We start from the raw sequence: 17,973 nt of genomic DNA, 5'->3' as shown, positions 1-17,973 counted from the left end.
TTTAATGACTTGCGTGTGTGCGCGCGCGCGCGCGCGTGCGTCAGACATTCACAATGCGTGCAATTAACGCTTGTTCTTTTGCATTCACTGTTGTGTTGGCGCCACGCCATAAGTACATAATGCGCTGTGTGCATAGTGCTCATTGGCGGTGCTATATACTGAACTTTTGGGTCTAACACGGAAGACTTGAGCCGCGTGTACTCGGCTCCAACAGGACCTGCGTCACTTCAGAACAAGGATCTCCAACTGTTGGCCCGGGACCATATTTCAGGGCTCTTCATTGGAGTGGCCAGCCAAGAGATATGGCTCGTAGAGACACAGAGATACAGACGAGCGCGCGAGAGACAATCACACGAAATGCGAGAGCTGGAAAGAAGAGGTCAAGAGATTAGTGAGATGACAGCGAGGTAAACTAGCGACGAGAGAACGAGAGACAAACGGTACCGATTGGCATTCACGTGTACGGGACGATAGGACATCACAATCCCACGTGATGTCGAACTGTCTGCACGCGTGATATCATGCAACGGAGCACAGGCTGACACATGCTAATATTGTGGCCTTGCTGGAAAATAAAGTCGATGAACCCTGGACACGAACAGTGGCGACGAAAAATTTGATTTCGTGTGGTCATGGTCGCTCCGTCTGAAATAGGTTTAAGACACAGACACCCAGAATTGTTCAGGCGAGCAGTTGTTTCATCCAATACATCGGTTAGCATCCAATAAAAAAAAATTACCATGTCGTTTCTCACATTGCTCCATTATCATAATTATAACAGTGACCGTATTAAAATCACGACAGATTGTGTGTGTGTGTATACGTGTCCTACGGGAGGCAGAGAGCACCGATTCAAATGTTGGTAGACGTTTACCAATCATCAGGCTTGTGCAGTGCGAAGGGAGATTACTGGATAGGTGGATTGTGGTGGGGCAAAAGGACTCAAGTTTGGACAGTGTTATTTATTACTTATTATTTTACGTTCTTGTCCAAATGCTTGCTCATACAGTCAGGGACATTGCAAGCAGTGCTGGCAAACGAGGTCATGTGCGTCACGAGAAGGAATGTCAGTGAATGATGAAGGTTGAATGGGATGGCAGCACACTTGGAAGGGACAAGCACCAGGACATGGAGCAAGTGAGATGATCTTCTTGGTTCTTTCGGTAAAGTCACATAGAAGGGAAATAATACAATAATAAAAATAAAACAATACAATTCTCACGTTTTGGCCACAACACAAGCAGCCGTCCTCGTTGTGGCCGAAACGTCGTGAGAATGGTATGTTTTATTTTTATTATTTTATTATTTCCCTTGTACGTGAAAGAACCAAGAATATGAATCCCTGCAGTCACGAAAGCTTTAAATCGAAATTTAAGTGAGATGATCTTGAGTTTTATGGGGCTGTGGATTATGAAAGTCAGCCGGCAGACGGTCCCATCCAACAGTGGATTGAGACTGGCCACTTATTGTACTCAGGCCTACGAGAAGGTACATGTGCAGCCCTTTGTCATTCCACCGCCTCTCCACGCCATACAGGTCGTGGGGTTAATTTACCATGTGGGTCATTGCGGGTTGAAGCCAGGGAACAGGGGCCGTCCATAAATGACGTCACGCGATTTTGGACGATTTTTTACCCCCCCCCTCCCCTCGTCACACGGCGTCACAAAAAGTCAGACCCCCCTCAAATATGGCGTCACAAAGCTCTGCCCCCCCCTCCCAAAAAAAAAATAAAACATGCTTCAAATCGCTTTAAACTATTGTCATTGCAGTGCGTATTTAATATGGCGCTGCACTCTTATGTTGTAGGAGAACAATTTATTAAAAAAAGTCTATTTTATTAAGTGGAACGTGTTGTCTAAATTTATTTAAAGTTGCGCATTTTGACGTGACGTCACATTTCTCACCCCCCCCCCTCGTCACACATCGTCACAAACTTCTGACCCCCCCCCCCCCGCCAGGTGCGTGACGTCATTTATGGACGGCCCCACAGCATAAAAGTACCACATGCTACGATAAGGTAGTATTTTAGACATCTTCATAAATAAATATATAGAGTATGGAATATCCTCTGACACATACAACCCATTACCCATACACCACATGAAATCAGAGGAACAATATCAGATACCACGCCTTTAATTGGTAAAACAATCCGAACAAAATAAACCACCGTGCCATGTGTTTTACAGTTGTGCCGTGTGTTGTTGTTTGGGATGTCCAAAGTTATACGCCACGTTCTGTGAGATTGTTCATTTCCGGAGCTTCTTGAAGTCCTCTTCTTCAGTTCCCACGTCGTGCCGAAGGACACTCGGTAAAACCTGAAATCACACGGGAGCGAGCTATACAGCACCACCGCTAAATCCTACGCGTTCATATAAATAAGCCGCTCATAATTCGGGCGACAGTGCAGTCGACTAAGTAGGAGACACCACCTCCTCCGATCCCTGGACGGCATTCCTCGTCCCCGCCAGGGGACCCGCTTGCTGCGAGCGCTTCAGAAGGCGTCGTTGATGTTCTTGAGCTGGCGCACGGACAGGTCGGCGGGGAGGTCGAACTGAAGGTCGCTGAGGCGGCCCAGGATGGTGAGGGCTCCCTCGAAGCCGGTGCGCGCCATGTAGCTCCACGCCTGGTAGTGCCCCTCCACGAGCGTGCCGGCCTTGCACACCAGGTTCAGCCACGACACCAGACGCTGCTCGTTGAGGCCGCGGCACACCAGCGCCTTGAACTCGGAGTCGGCGCTGCGCTTGAACCGGTCGTGGTCGCTGAGCACCTCGTGGACGGCCACTAGAAGGCCGTGCTTGGCCGACGCTCCACGTGCCCTTCCGCCGGTCTCGCCGTCTATTCGCAAGCCGAAGGACTCGGACAGCTTGCGCGCGGGAGACTCCATGTAAGCACGCCCGTTCTTCGTGTCATAGTACTCCTTGAAGATGAGCCACGGGTGGATGCCCGGCGCCGCCGCAGACCCCCTCGACGACCTGACCGGCGAGAAGGCCGGCAGGAGGCAGGCGATGGGCGCCAGCACCAGGCTGCCGCCGGAGGCCGAGCGCAGCGGCGGCTGCAGGCCGTGCGAGAGGAGGTCGCGCAGCGCCGGCGCCAGGTCCTTGCGCACGGCCACCGTTACGTCGTCGGCGCCGCTCCCGCCGCGAGCGGCCGCCGCGTCCTCGGAGAAGACGTCCGAGTCGGAGCCCGAGCCGGCGCTGCAGCCGTCCGGATGCCTCTGCAGCGCCAGGCGGCGGACCTTGGACACGGCCGCCTCGAGCCGGCCCAGCAGCGGGCTGTAATCCTGCGGCGAGAGAGGGCGGGGGGGGGCGGGACGCTCGCTCGTCATCATCAAGTGAAGCTGAGGGTGGGTTTGGCGACCGCGCTGCTCTCGACGGCGGAAGGTTATCGCGAAGGTGCTGCACGGCTCACGGACGGCTGCAAGTCAGCAGTGTTTTCACGGTAGTGGTCGGGGGGGCGATGTTGCTACGGTGGCTTTTCCCCCCATCAGGAAATTGCGAGTAAAATTTCAAACTTATATAACCCTCGAATCAATTAAGTTGTATTTTCTTTCACAGAGTAAGTCTGTAATAGCAACACACTTGGTAATGAAGTTTCATTAATTTCGGAGGAACGTTATGAGAGTTATTTTGCACCCCCTCCACCCCGCACCCTGATAAGGATGGACAGGCCGACGTACAAATTCGTTTCGCGTATCAATGCCGGAGAGATTTAGAAAGCGTTGTCGAGGACGTCTCGACACCGTCCTCGCGAAGGCAGGCGAGCGCCTGCGTTTGCAACGCCGCCGCTCACCTGCTGATCCGACGGCTCGGTGGACCAGGCCCCGGCGACTTGCGTGGCGCCGCAGCCGAACTGGCTGACGGCGAACAGCTGCAGCATCGTGAGTGCCCGCTTGAGGATGTGCAGCCCCGACGCGCGCATCTGCCGAGCCTTCTCCGCGTCCACGTGGCCTGGGCGTCAAACAACAGACAAGTGGAGCTGAAGGGGCGGCTGTTCGCAAAGCAATACAAAAACAAAAGTTCCCGCCCCCCCCCCTCCCCCCGTGTAGCCTTAACAGACTGTTGGGGCAAGTGCTGTTTAGCGAGTAGCACCCTATGAAGACCGGCATGGCACACGAGGGGGTGGGTGGCTTCAGGAGATTCTAGATTTGAAGCTTTCGTGACTGCAAGGATTCATACTCTTAGGTTTTTTCGGTAAAGTAACGTAGGTAAAAAATAAAAATTAATAAAAGTAGTAATAGAAATGAAATGAAATAATTATTATTTTATTTCTATTATTACTTTTAATAATTATTCCTTTATTTACTTTTAATAATTATTATTTAATTTTATTTCTATTATTACTTTTAATAATTTTCATCTATATGTTTTACCTACGTGACTTTACCGAAAAAACCTAAGAGTAGGCTTCAGGAGAGTTATGTGTAGTTTTGCTCTTTCTCCTCTGTTGATTCTCTCTTCAACACACCGGTGGGCTAAAGAAGTGAATTATTTTGTCCTTTGAAAAACGTGACACATTTTTTACTGTTTGGCCGTGTCGGGTGGTGGAGGGTTACGACACATTTATAAATAACGCGATCTGACCCAAAAACCTTGATTATGATTAGTCCACTTGCTGTACCGCCAGGGTAAGGTAGCTCCTCGGTGCAGAGCGGGGTGGGGGGGGGGATTTTCGCAACATTTGCGCGGTGATCCGCCAAACCTCCCTGCTGCCTCAACGGTTGCCGGATTACAGACAGCCACGTGCGTAGCCGCCACCGCACTCGGTAGCGACTTCGCTTCGGTCGCGCGAGGACGTACCGGTTGGGACGCCTGTGCCCATCGCTCCTGCCTTGGGCTGCCCATGCACGGGACATGTGCACTGCCGAATGCCGGGCTGCAGCGGGGCTCCCACCTCATCTGCAGGAGAAGTAACAACAGTGACCGGATGTAGGGGCACACACACGCAAACTCCAGCTCTGCAGTAGCAGCAGCGCAAGCAAATTGAAATCCAGAACCTCACTTTCTTCACCGTGTCACCATAACCTATCATCGCCAACACGGATTTACTGAAATACATTTTTCGTTGTTCTGCTTTTGAAAATTTTACGAGAGTGACAATTTTTATTGTTTAATATTTGTATTATTTTATTATTTCCCTTCTACGTGACTTTACCGAAAGAACCAAGAATATGAATCCCTGCAGTCACGAAAGCTTTAAATCAAAATTTAGAGAGTGAGCAAGTTTGTTTTTTAGAGGTCGTGACCTGCCCTGGAGAGCGATCAACGTTTTAAGTGACCGGTTTGTTACGACTGCTCGCTTAGACACGGACATCACGACATGTTGCTGGACGGACAATACGATTACCGTGGAGATGATATCATAGTATCGCCACATCGCGCAACCATACACTAAACGAAACCCTACTCTACCGCACAGGGAGATTCTGCAGGTTATCAAATTTGTATCAGCATGCACCTCAACTGTGCCATCGGCGGTCCAGGGATGAAAAACATTCATCATCATCATCATCATGATCCATGGACAGATAACCAGTAGGTGTCCACTGCACATTTCATCATTTGTTTCCACTTTCCTCCGTCTTGTGTCAATACGCTCAAGTGGTGCCACATCTTCCTGGCATCAATCTCTTACGTCGTCGTCAAACCATTCTCGGTTAGGCCTTCCTCTTTTTCCGAAAAAAAAGATTCCGTGAGAAAAAGGAAATGTTTTAACGATTTCATTTTTCTGCAAACCAACACGCAGCTGCGGGTTAAAACAGCAGCGGCGGAGGGACACCAAGCGAAGGCCTAGAGAGGCAAGACGCAACGGCCACGACCCACCGCGAAGAGCCACCCCCGCCCCGGCGCGCTCTCGCACGCGCACACACGCATGCTCTCGCACGCGCACGCACGCACACGCGCTCACCCTGCAGGAAGTCGATGAACATCTCGAGGTCACGGATCTGCGTCTTGAGCTGGTCCACCAGCTGCTCCTTCACCTTGGCCGGGTTGATGATCTGGGCCACGGCGGCGTCGACGCGCTCGCGCAGCTCCTCGGTCGACAGAACGCCGATGTCGTCCTGCAAGTTCATGCCCAGCTTCTGCCGCAGCTCCTCCACGATCACCTAGACCGCGCGGGGGTCGAAGAGAGAGGGCAGGGGGACGTGCTACTTCAGTGCAGGGCTTCGAGTGGGGTTAAAGGTCGGTCAGTGGGCTTCTCTCTCGAGCTAGGGTGGTGCATTGCCAGCTGCAGAGTTCTGTGTGTATGTTTGCGTGTTGAACTTCTTTCGCACCTTACGTAGCCAACCGTGCTAATCACAGCTTCCCAAAGGAGGTGACGTCCATAGCATGCTTAGAATATAAGTGCGATTCTTTTTTTTACCTACGTGACTTTACCGAAAAAACCTAAGAGTATGAATCCTTGCGGTCACGAAAGCTTCAAATCTAGAATGATTTCTTTCCGCTTTTTTTATTTTTCGTGAACACGGGTTTTCTCCGCACCTTGTGTCGCTCCATGAGCTCGGCTTGAGGCACGCTGTCGGAGCTGCCCTCCTGGTAGGCGAACCTCTCCACATCGTCCAGCTGCGCCTTGAGCTGCACGATCAGCTCCTGCTGCTTCTGCCGCTCCGCGTCCAGGCGCTCCTGCTTCTCCCGTTCGCTCTGAGCCACGCGCGCAAGGGGGAGAGGTGACGCGTCACACGGAGCCCACGTGGGGGTGTCGCACTCGCACGACCGCTCGCACGTAGGTGATTCGGCCGCTCGGTCACTTAACCGCGGCACACGCTCCATTGAAGCAATGCCAGCACTCACTGCGGTTTGTGCCACGTGCATTTCGATAAGCGTGGTTGGCTACATACGGTGCAAAAGAAGTACAACATCCATACGTACATTTCAATGTTTATTTTACCTTTTAAATGCCTTCCTTTGAAAGGCTGTAAAGCATTCATGCATCAGCTCAGTTCGTCTGTCCGTTTGTCCATCCATAATGAGGGGGTGGGCGTAGCATTACAATTCTCATTAATCAGATCCAATATGAATTGATCTGTGCACTACGGAGAAGGGTCATTGCCCCGAAACGTCAACTGTTATATATTTTTTTGCTTTTAATGCAGCAGTGCTTTTGACGAAATGCGTCGAGTTGTTTGCTATTTGTGCTTGTGCACCCGCTGCAAACGCAGCAGCATCAACCATCAAATAATTTGCACTGCGTGAATGAACCTGTAGTTTGAGGTTGTGTTGCTGTTCGGAACTTTCGCTATTGAAAACTGCCCAAATCGATCGAGGGGGGACCCAAAACCACCAGCCAGAGTAAAAAGGCCTCAGATAAATATGCAAATTAATATTGTGCTCAACAGCTGCGCGTTGGATTCCATACGGGTAATTATATCCCTCTGAAGACAAACACATGTTGGAAAACGTTACATAATCCACGGTCTTTCCAATTATCTTTGTTATTGTTTTTCAAATCTTATCCCAACTGTGTAATCGGCGTCGCGTTACGAGATGAGGAATCCATTCAGAGCTCTTGCAGATCAGTGCGACCCTGTGTTAGAGAACGGCTTACGCAAGCGGATGTCACAGAGCTACCTCCGAGATCCCTTTGATTGACCTCTGGTAAACACAGCAGAGGACAGTACCTTCATATTTGCCCTGCCACTGAGCGCAACGTGCATTGCATGACAGTCAAACAGATATTTTTAATTCTTACAGCTGGAATCTTAGCCAAATTAATCGCAGAACCAAGTTTAACATGGTAATTCTTTTTCCGTGCGTGCAGTCATTGGAGACCACCCTTGGACCGCCAACCCACTGCACTTGAGAACGCAGGTTGACCGCGGGTGATCGAAACCAGGACTTAAACGGAGGAAATCCGATTAGCATGGTTGACTATGTATGGTACGAAAGAAGTTCAACATATATACATACAGACCAGCGGTGCCAAGCTCAGCACTCTGACCTCTGAGCCACCACCTGGGCCAATTTGAGCCCTATTGTTAGAAGCCTATGTACTCCTGCTGCCCGTGCGTGCGAGTTAGCGAGTTAACGCCGTGAGCCAACTTCACCTCCACAGCAGTGTGCGTGTGGAATGTTCCCATGCAAGTCTCCCCACCCTGAACACACCACACCCCAACAGGCCACGCGCACGCCTCTGGCCAGGCCTCTCCGCCCCTTGCCAGCTACCCGTGACGCTGATCGAGCTGCTGCTGCTGTCAAGGCCCCCGCGGAGAGTGACATGGTGCAGAGTGCGCAGGTATTGATGCAACCCAAGATGAGACGTGCTACACGAGAGGGCGAGGTATAAATGATAAATGCCCCATGAAAACGAAGAATAAAAAATTCAAATACAAATCCGTATTGATTTTTACGCTTGCAATTGACACGTAGAATTGTGCGAGTGAGAATTCATAGTTCGTGATTGGTGAATCACATACGGGTGTTATGCTTAGGCTAATGGAACAAACGAGACGGTAGAAATGAAAGCGGTAGAAACGAGACAGAACACGACAGACTAAAGAAGATGGAATGAGACAAAATTGAACGACAAAGCACTCGCCGGGCTCAACCCCGCTTAAGTTCTGAGCGAGATTTGACAAGATCATTCGGGGTGACTTGGTTCACGGGCCATGCAGAATGCAGGTTGGTTCATGGAGAAGAAACAAAATAGTGAGCACTTACCAGTCCCTCCTAGACATGCAGGCGTGTAAACAGAAAAAATCCATTTAAACAATCGACAAATGCTCATGAAGATCATAAGAAGTTAATGTCAACAAACTCAAGAGCTGAGCCTTGTGAGGATACTATCCGTCCGATCGTCCTCCAGACAATGTAAGGACACATTGTTCATTCGTTGCCTGAATATGTGTTTGCCAGGTGCTCTTCTGGCCAAGTGGAAAATGTTAAATCAGTCACCTGCCACCTTTGACACACGTCACTTGGCAAAGTGACAGCAGAACGCACGTAAGCTTGCATTCGGAAGCGTCTCTTCGTCAGTCCGATCTGCCTCGAAACTACATCAAGGCGTGTTGCCAGGCGATTGACCTCTTGAACAACAGGAGGAGAATACTGATCAGTCGATCCCGACCCGGACGGCTGCTGTATATTTGGAGATTGCGTGTTCCCTCTTTCCCCGTGTTCGCGTAGATTTTTCTCGGGGACCTCCACATTTAGAAAAACGCATTTGCAGTATTTGGCTGCAATTAATTTCGACGTGATAAGCCACTTCGTTGAGCTATCATTTGCGATAGCCAGAGTCGCTTCTGAAAATAGCGACAATAGTTCAGTGGGCCTTGCCTGGTAAAATATTAAAATAAAAATTTGTTTAGTTTAGTCACCCACCACCCACCCTCCCTATCACTTCACTTAGTGCAGCAACAAAAGAACGCATGTATATAGAGCACGTCTTGTCGCGAGTCCGATATGCCTCCAAACTACGTAGGGTTAATTCATTACGTCAAAGCACGTTGCCAGCCGCTCTCGCTTGGCCGGGTGGGGAATGTTGATCGGTCAGCCACACATCGTCGACACAACTTCGCTCATCAGTCATAATAACGCAACATAACAACGTAGCAGTAACCAGTCGACGGGGATGCGTCACATCGCTCGGGGAGCTGCTACCCATCCCCAGGCTTGTCACCTGGCCTGGGTCGCCACCTTCACGCCGTCACCTGAAAGGCATTCTTCAGTTTTGTAGATAAGCAGTGTGTGCAGCACACTGTGTTTGAGAACCACCCTGGCATTACGTACAATTTGTTCATGCATGCATGATAGCACCACTCACCACTCTGCCCACTGCACCACTGACTCACATTGCTTACAAGTCAACCCACCGCTCAATATAATCCACACTGTGACACTCACGAGAATTCTGACAGTGCCACTAACTACCCGTATATAGCGAGTTTTTTTTTCTTTCTCCCGGGGTAAATGTCGTCGTAAAATCCAGAGTGTACTTTAAATGTCTTGTTGTCCTGTTCACGTGATTTACACCACGTAACCATGACATCCAAAAGGAGAGAGTCCAGACACCCAGAACCCCACAACAGACACCCCCCCATGCTCTCTCCACCCAGTTCCTCACCACTAGACTCTCCCACCCCCACCTATCGACCCATCCCTGACCGCTTAAACACTTAACATAAGAGTCCCCTCACACTTGAAATAACAAAAAAAAAACCCTTGACACCTCACCCATCGACCATTTTACTCCAGGCATCTCACCCCTCGACTACCTCAACCCTTAAACTTCATCCTCTCACCTCATCGCTTCCTCATCAATTGCCTCCCTCCCCACTTGATTCCCTCACCTCTAGCCCACGTGACCATCGTACCTTCTGACTCCACGACTCTCTCCCCTCTGACAATTAACCTGCTCACCGCTTCACCTCACCTCCTCCTCAGCATCATCCCACGTACCACAGCCTCACACCCCCTCTCCACTCCTCACCACTTCGCCTCACCACCCTCTCACACCACCCACCCTACCCTCACCACTTCACGTCAACATCCTCCATCCTCACCTCTTCATCCCCTCGGCCCACTCACCCCTCGGCCCACTCACCCACTCGCCATCCTCTCACACCTGTCAGCAACCTCACAGAGCCGCTCACTGCACTCACCGTCATGCCACACACACACACGTCATCCACACGTTCCACACACCTCATCCACACGTCCCACACACCTCTCCCCACGTCCCACGCACCTCTCCCCACGTCCCACGCACCTCTCCCCACGCTCCACACGCCTCTCCCCACGTCACACACCCCTCTCCCCATGCTCCACACGCCTCTCCCCACGTCACACACACCTCTCCCCACGCTCCACACACCTCTCCCCACGCTCCACACGCCTCTCCCCACGTCACACACACCTCTCCCCACGCTCCACACACCTCTCCCCACGTCCCACGCACCTCTCCCCACGCTCCACACACCTCTCCCCACGTCCCTCACACCTCTCCCCACGTCCCACACACCTCTCCCCACGTCCCACACACCTCTCCCCACGCTCCACACACCTCTCCCCACGTCCCACACACCTCTCCCCACGTCCCACACACCTCTCCCCACGTCCCACACACCTCTCCCCACGCTCCACACACCTCTCCCCACGTCCCACACACCTCTCCCCACGCTCCACGCACCTCTCCCCACGTCCCACGCACCTCTCCCCACGCTCCACACACCTCTCCCCACGTCCCACACACCTCTCCCCACGCTCCACACACCTCTCCCCACGTCCCTCACACCTCTCCCCACGTCCCACACACCTCTCCCCACGCTCCACACGCCTCTCCCCACGTCCCACACACCTCTCCCCACGTCCCACACACCTCTCCCCACGCTCCACACACCTCTCCCCACGTCCCTCACACCTCTCCCCACACTCCACACACCTCTCCCCACGCTCCACACGCCTCTCCCCACGTCCCACACACCTCTCCCCACGTCCCACACACCTCTCCCCACGTCCCACACACCTCTCCCCACGTCCCACACACCTCTCCCCACGTCCCACACACCTCTCCCCACGCTCCACACACCTCTCCCCACGTCCCACACACCTCTCCCCACGTCCCACACACCTCTCCCCACGTCCCACACACCTCTCCCCACGCTCCGCACACCTCTCCCCACGTCCCACACACCTCTCCCCACGCACCTCTCCCCACGTCCCACGCACCTCTCCCCACGTCCCACACACCTCTCCCCACGTCCCACACGCCTCTCCCCACGTCCCACACACCTCTCCCCACGTCCAACACACCTCATCCACACGCTCCACACACCTCTCCCCACGTCCCACACACCTCTCCCCACGCAACCTCTCCCCACGTCCCACGCACCTCTCCCCACGCTCCACACACCTCTCCCCACGTCCCACACACCTCTCCCCACACTCCACACACCTCTCCCCACGTCCCACACACCTCTCCCCACGCTCCACACACCTCTCCCCACGTCCCACACACCTCTCCCCACGTCCCACACACCTCTCCCCACGTCCCACACACCTCTCCCCACGCTCCACGCACCTCTCCCCACGTCCCACGCACCTCTCCCCACGTCCCACACACCTCTCCCCACGCTCCACGCACCTCTCCCCACGTCCCACACGCCTCTCCCCACGTCCCACACGCCTCTCCCCACGTCCCACACGCCTCTCCCCACGTCCCACACACCTCTCCCCACGTCCCACACACCTCTCCCCACGTCCCACACACCTCTCCCCACGCAACCTCTCCCCACGTCCCACGCACCTCTCCCCACGCAACCTCTCCCCACGCTCCACACACCTCTCCCCACGCTCCACACACCTCTCCCCACGCTCCACACACCTCTCCCCACGCTCCACACACCTCTCCCCGCGTCCCACACACCTCTCCCCACGCTCCACACACCTCTCCCCACGCTCCACACACCTCTCCCCACGCTCCACACACCTCTCCCCACGCTCCACACACCTCTCCCCACGCTCCACACACCTCTCCCCACGTCCCACACACCTCTCCCCACGCTCCACACACCTCTCCCCACGTCCCACACGCCTCTCCCCACGTCACACACACCTCTCCCCACGCTCCACACGCCTCTCCCCACGCTCCACACACCTCTCCCCACGCTCCACACACCTCTCCCCACGCTCCACACACCTCTCCCCACGCTCCACACACCTCTCCCCACACCTCTCCCCACGTCCCACACACCTCTCCCCGCGCTCCACACACCTCTCCCCACGTCCCACACACCTCTCCCCACGCTCCACGCACCTCTCCCCACGTCCCACACACCTCTCCCCGCGCTCCACACACCTCTCCCCACGCTCCACACACCTCTCCCCACGTCCCACACACCTCTCCCCGCGCTCCACACACCTCTCCCCACGTCCCACACACCTCTCCCCGCGCTCCACACACCTCTCCCCACGCTCCACACACCTCTCCCCACGTCCCACACGCCTCTCCCCACGTCCCACACACCTCTCCCCACGCTCCACACACCTCTCCCCACGTCCCACACGCCTCTCCCCACGTCCCACACACCTCTCCCCACGTCACACACACCTCTCCCCACGTCCCACGCACCTCTCCCCACGCTCCACACGCCTCTCCCCACGCTCCACACACCTCTCCCCACGCTCCACACACCTCTCCCCGCGTCCCACACACCTCTCCCCACGCTCCACACACCTCTCCCCACGCTCCAGAGAGAGGGGGGGTCCCGCACTTTGGCCGATGAGACATGACATCAACACGGCGCGTCACAGCCACGCCGCGCGCACGAGCGAGTGGAGGGTTATTTTCACTCGTGAATCCTCAAGGAGCCGCACTCAAAGCCCACCAGAGCACCCCCCCCACCACCCCCTCAAGTGCTCACCGTGTCGTGCTGCAGCTGCGCGTCGTGGGCCCGCCGGCCGCAGGCCCTCACGTCCGGGCAGCCCCTGAAGGCGAAGTCGTCGAGCTCACGCAGGAGCCGCTCGCGCTCCGCCGCGTCGGCGCGCACCACCTGGCGCAGGCGGAACTGCACCTGAGCAAAGTGCGACGTGAGAGCCAGCAGCGACGCGTTCAGCTGCTCCTGCTCCTCCTCCATGCGCTGCAGCTCATCCTGCTGCTGCTGCTGCTGCTGCTCTCCCGACTCGGAGCCGCGGCTCGGAGCCAGAGCCAGAGCCGCCGCCGACGTCTCCTCCTTCAGGTCGCCGCTGTTGCTCGCAGCGCCCAGCGGAGCCCAGCGCTCGTGTGGGGGCTGATCGATAACCGTGGCGTCGCACATCTTCGTGGCTCCTCGTTGTTGATCTTCGTCTCCCCGTTCTCCTCCTCGTCTTCCTGCTTCGTCTTCCTGCTCCTTCAGCCGCTCTCGCTGCTGCTGCTGCGACTCTCCTCGCATCTAGACGCTGTGACGTCGCAGATCTCGTCATGAGTGCGTGGTTGCGAGGCCACGCCCATCGCGGGCTAGGCCACGCCCATCGCGGGCTAGGCCACGCCCATCGCGGGCTAGGCCACGCCCATCGCGGGCTAGGTCACGCCCATCGCGGGTTATGCCACGCCCTGTCCAGCGAGGCCCCGCCCACCCCGCCCGCCCCGCCCGCCCTTAGCCAAGGTCCCAGGGGGGCTAAATCCACGTGCGCAGCGGGTTTTGCATAATTTTGGCGAGGCCACGCCCTCCCTGAACAGGCCCCGCCCCGCGCAACCTGCCGCGAGGCCCCGCCTACATCCGGATTCGCGTTGGGGCGGCCAATCGGAATGCGTGGTTTTCTGGTGGGGGCGGGGGGCCTCGCCCCGTCCCGTCGGCCCCGCCCCGTGTGAGTTGACACGTGGATGCTGCGTGGAGGAGCTTGAATGATGATGATGGTGATTAGGGGGTTGTAGCTTCGGCAGCTGCCGTCTCTTCACACGTGGATCGATAGATTGATCGATGTCACTCCAGTCAGACACACGGACATGTGCGAGTTTTGCATCCCTTTGTTAATCCACCGCTGGATGTCATTGTGGTGGGGGGTTAAATTTTGACTTAAAACTTTCGTGCAGGAATTAATATTCTTTGGTTCTTTCGGTAAAGTCATGTAGATAGAAAAATAATGATAAACAATAAAATGAAAAACACTAATGTAGACTGTAGCCTGGTTATTAAGTTTGGTGAGTGTACTGGCAGTCTATAATGTAGACTGTAGCCTGGTTATTAAGTTTGGTGAGTGTACTGGGGGTCTATAATGTAGACTGTAGCCTGGTTCTTAACCTCGGTGAGCGTACTGGCAGTCTATAATGTAGACTGTAGCCTGGTTCTTAACCTGAGTGAGCGTACTGGCAGTCTATAATGTAGACTGTAGCCTGGTTCTTAACCTGAGTGAGCGTACTGGCAGTCTCTAATGTAGACTGTAGCCTGGTTCTTAACCTGAGTGATCGTACTGACAGTCTATAATGTAGACTGTTGCGTGGTTCTTTCAGTATAATTTAAATCTATTTCGCCACGCTGCTTAGTGAGGGTTGGTGAAGCCGTACTAAACCCGAAGATTATTTTTCAGCAGGGGCTTTTCAAACGTTTTCTGGCAGTTAATGTGTGTAGAGTCTACATCAGTCGGAGTGCCAAAGCTGCACTACCCAGGCTCCAGCCTGCTTAGCTTCGGAGATTCAGACGAGTTCGGGCACTTTCCGGGTAATTCTGGTCATGGAAACACGGGCCGCTGACAAAGAAAGCGGAACAAAAGCTGAAAAGTGCGCAAAGATCCATTGAGAGGTGCACGCTTAGAATTACACCGCATTGTATGTTGACCTTCTTTCGCACCGTACGTAGCCAACCGTGATAATCGGAGGCGTGGTGTGAAGAGGACCACGTGCAGTAGAGAAAACACGCAAGTTCGAGAGAGATAAGCGAGCTTGGGCAGGCAACGAGAGACTGTGGCGGTGTATAACATTACAGCTGTTAAATCTTGACTTAAAGTTTTCGTGATCTGTAGGAATTCATACTCTTTGGGTCTTTCCTGCAATCCGCCTGCTGTATTTTTTAAATCCTTTATATTAAGTTCACTTGCTTGCTTACGACCGTGGAAATCTTTCGGTCGTTTTTAAACCCATTTCCCGTGATCCAATCGAGCTGCGTGACAATTAATGTTCGTGAAATGTTTTTTCCAAAATTTTACACTTTTAGGACAAAAATATTATATTTAATTACCAATTGCTTAATGGTGCAATGCAATCATCTGACCCATATGTGGCAGCCATCTCAAGCCAGAGGACGAGAGGACTCTAGCCGCCACGCATATAAAGGATTTATAGTGAAAAACTTTGTTTTTACGGGTTATACTTGTTTCACCTGAAGACGATTGCTTCTGCTGCAATCGAAACGTCGTGATTTTATTAAAAAATATTTTTCTATCTACGTGACTTTACCGAAAGACCCAAAGAGTATTATCATTATTAACAGCTGTTGCTCTACATCGGCGTTCTTCGTTGCAAGGCCCCTGACGTACAGCCCCCGACAAACCCCCAATGGTTTCAAATGTGTGGGGGGCCCGCACATCGGTGATGTCTTATCGGCCAAAGGTGGGCCCCGCTCTGTAAAGTAGTGAAGAGAACACGTTGCACGACAACATTAGCCAAACGATCCTAGATTTGAAGTGTTCGTGACTGCAAGGATCCATACTCTGTTTTTTTTGGTAAAGTCACGTAGGTTAAAAAAGAAAACAAATAAATTAAATCACGACGTTTCGGAGGCAATACAAGCTTCCGTCTTCAGGTGGAACCGTCACAGCAAAATTACTGATACAAATTACTGATACAGTCATTTTGCTTTGTTTTCTTTTTTAACCTACGTGACTTTACCGAAAGAAAAAAAAAGAGTATTAACCATACGGAGAACACGCACCCAGATGTGAGGCTGGTGGTGGTGATATTATTGAAATGAAGTGATCACGACTGTCCATATTGCGCCCTCGTGTGGACTGAAGGGTTTACGTGAGAAGTCGCCACACATTCCGTCAATAACAGTGTGTGGAGCCTTAATAGGGGAACACAAACCATGCCGGGCGACGTTTCGGGCAATTTCTCTTTCACAATGACTGTTGCCTCCCCTATTTCAGTCTACCAGCAACAGAAATTCCGTTACAAATTGTATTCTGTTCACGGCAGCTTGGCATCCACAGCTGAGACTACTACTACTAAACATTGAGTCTCATCAGCAGTCAGGCCCACGACGTTTCGGGCAATCACCCTTTCAAAAATCTGCACCCACGGTGCCCATTCAGCACAAAATGGGCAACGTGGGTGCAGATTTTTTAAATTGGAGGGGATGACCCAATGAGCATCACTATTTTAAATCCGTTCCCTGGAGGAAATGTTGTTGCATACAACTTTTGATGTAAGCCAGTGCAGACTGTATCTCTGCATATAAATACAATTTGTAATTCTTGATTGCTTTGGGTCAGGCCAAATGACGATCTGGGAGCATTGCTTTGTCACGAAACTCTCCTCCATCCGAAATTAAGTGGCCGATACCCAGACGATTTTTTTTATCTTGATAACGTAATGAGTCACAATTAGTGGTAAAAGCCTACTGTAAAATAATCAATCGTAATATTGGTTGCAAAAACCCTGGGTGTTAAGTTAAAAGACGTTTGAATAGTTTTAATCCCTAAAACTATCGCCTTTCCGGGTCAATTAAAATAACATCCAAGTCTCGATGGGTCACACAAGTAGCCGTGTGCAGTTCGCCGCGGTCCCTGAGGCTGCAGTCTGTTTGGTTGTCCCCTCCCACCCCTGAGCTGCGGGTGCGTAATTCGCCGCGGACCCCGAGCTCGGCCCTGTTGGAGCTGGGCGCAGTTCGCGGATTCTCAGCGGAGACCCGCGGACCAAGAGGCCAGGGACCTGGGACCAGAGATCAACACAGAGACCAGGGCCAGAGATAAACACGGAGACCAGAGACCAGGGCCAGAGATCAACACAGACCAACACAGAGACCAGGCCCAGAGATCAACACTGAGACCAGGACCAGGGCCAGAGACCAGGGCCAGAGTTCAACACTGAGACCAGAGAACGAGACCAGAGAGACCAGGAGCCGCCCGACCGGACGAGAGAGAAGAGAGATCAAGAGTTTGACCCGAGACCAGAGATTAACACCGAGACCAGGATTCAAAGCCCCAGCGCCAGAGGTTACCACCGAGATTTTGGAACCGAGACCAAGAGGTTAACACGGGGGACCCGACCAGCACAAGGATCAGAGATTACGACCGCGACCAGACAAGGCGCCAGACATCAACGCTTAGCGACGAGGATCAGATGCAGAGAGAAGTGGGAACCAGCAGCTGAATTTGGAGATCAGAACCAGACATCGAAAAAGGAACCGGGAGTTCGACACCACGGCGCTTATCGGCGATTCACGACCCGGCAGACAGCTGGATCGTGGAGACTGAGACTGAGGCTTCATCGTTTGTAGCGACCTGGACTCTGGGACCGGTATCAGAATCGTGTGGTGGTGGGGAGGTGGTGGTGGAGGTGGTGGGG

The 17,973-nt window shown here is 53.3% G+C and overlaps 1 protein-coding gene across 1 annotated transcript; it reads right to left on the bottom strand.

Annotated features, from left to right (window-relative positions):
- Nucleotides 1-2,120: 2,120 nt before the first annotated feature.
- On the bottom strand, nt 2,121-13,855 carry RUNDC1 (RUN domain containing 1). Its single transcript, XM_078880073.1, has 6 exons — nt 13,358-13,855; nt 6,483-6,641; nt 5,908-6,106; nt 4,800-4,898; nt 3,793-3,950; nt 2,121-3,283 (listed from the first exon to the last, which is right to left on the bottom strand). The coding sequence occupies exons 1-6, from the start codon at nt 13,748-13,750 to the stop codon at nt 2,495-2,497; spliced, it is 1,797 nt and encodes a 598-aa protein (XP_078736199.1). The 5' UTR covers nt 13,751-13,855; the 3' UTR covers nt 2,121-2,494.
- Between the last annotated feature and the right edge of the window lie 4,118 nt (nt 13,856-17,973).

Source organism: Lampetra fluviatilis, chromosome 56 (assembly GCF_964198595.1).
Source record: "Lampetra fluviatilis chromosome 56, kcLamFluv1.1, whole genome shotgun sequence".
Lineage (NCBI taxonomy): Eukaryota > Metazoa > Chordata > Hyperoartia > Petromyzontiformes > Petromyzontidae > Lampetra > Lampetra fluviatilis.
This window is presented reverse-complemented; position numbering and strand designations above follow the sequence as displayed.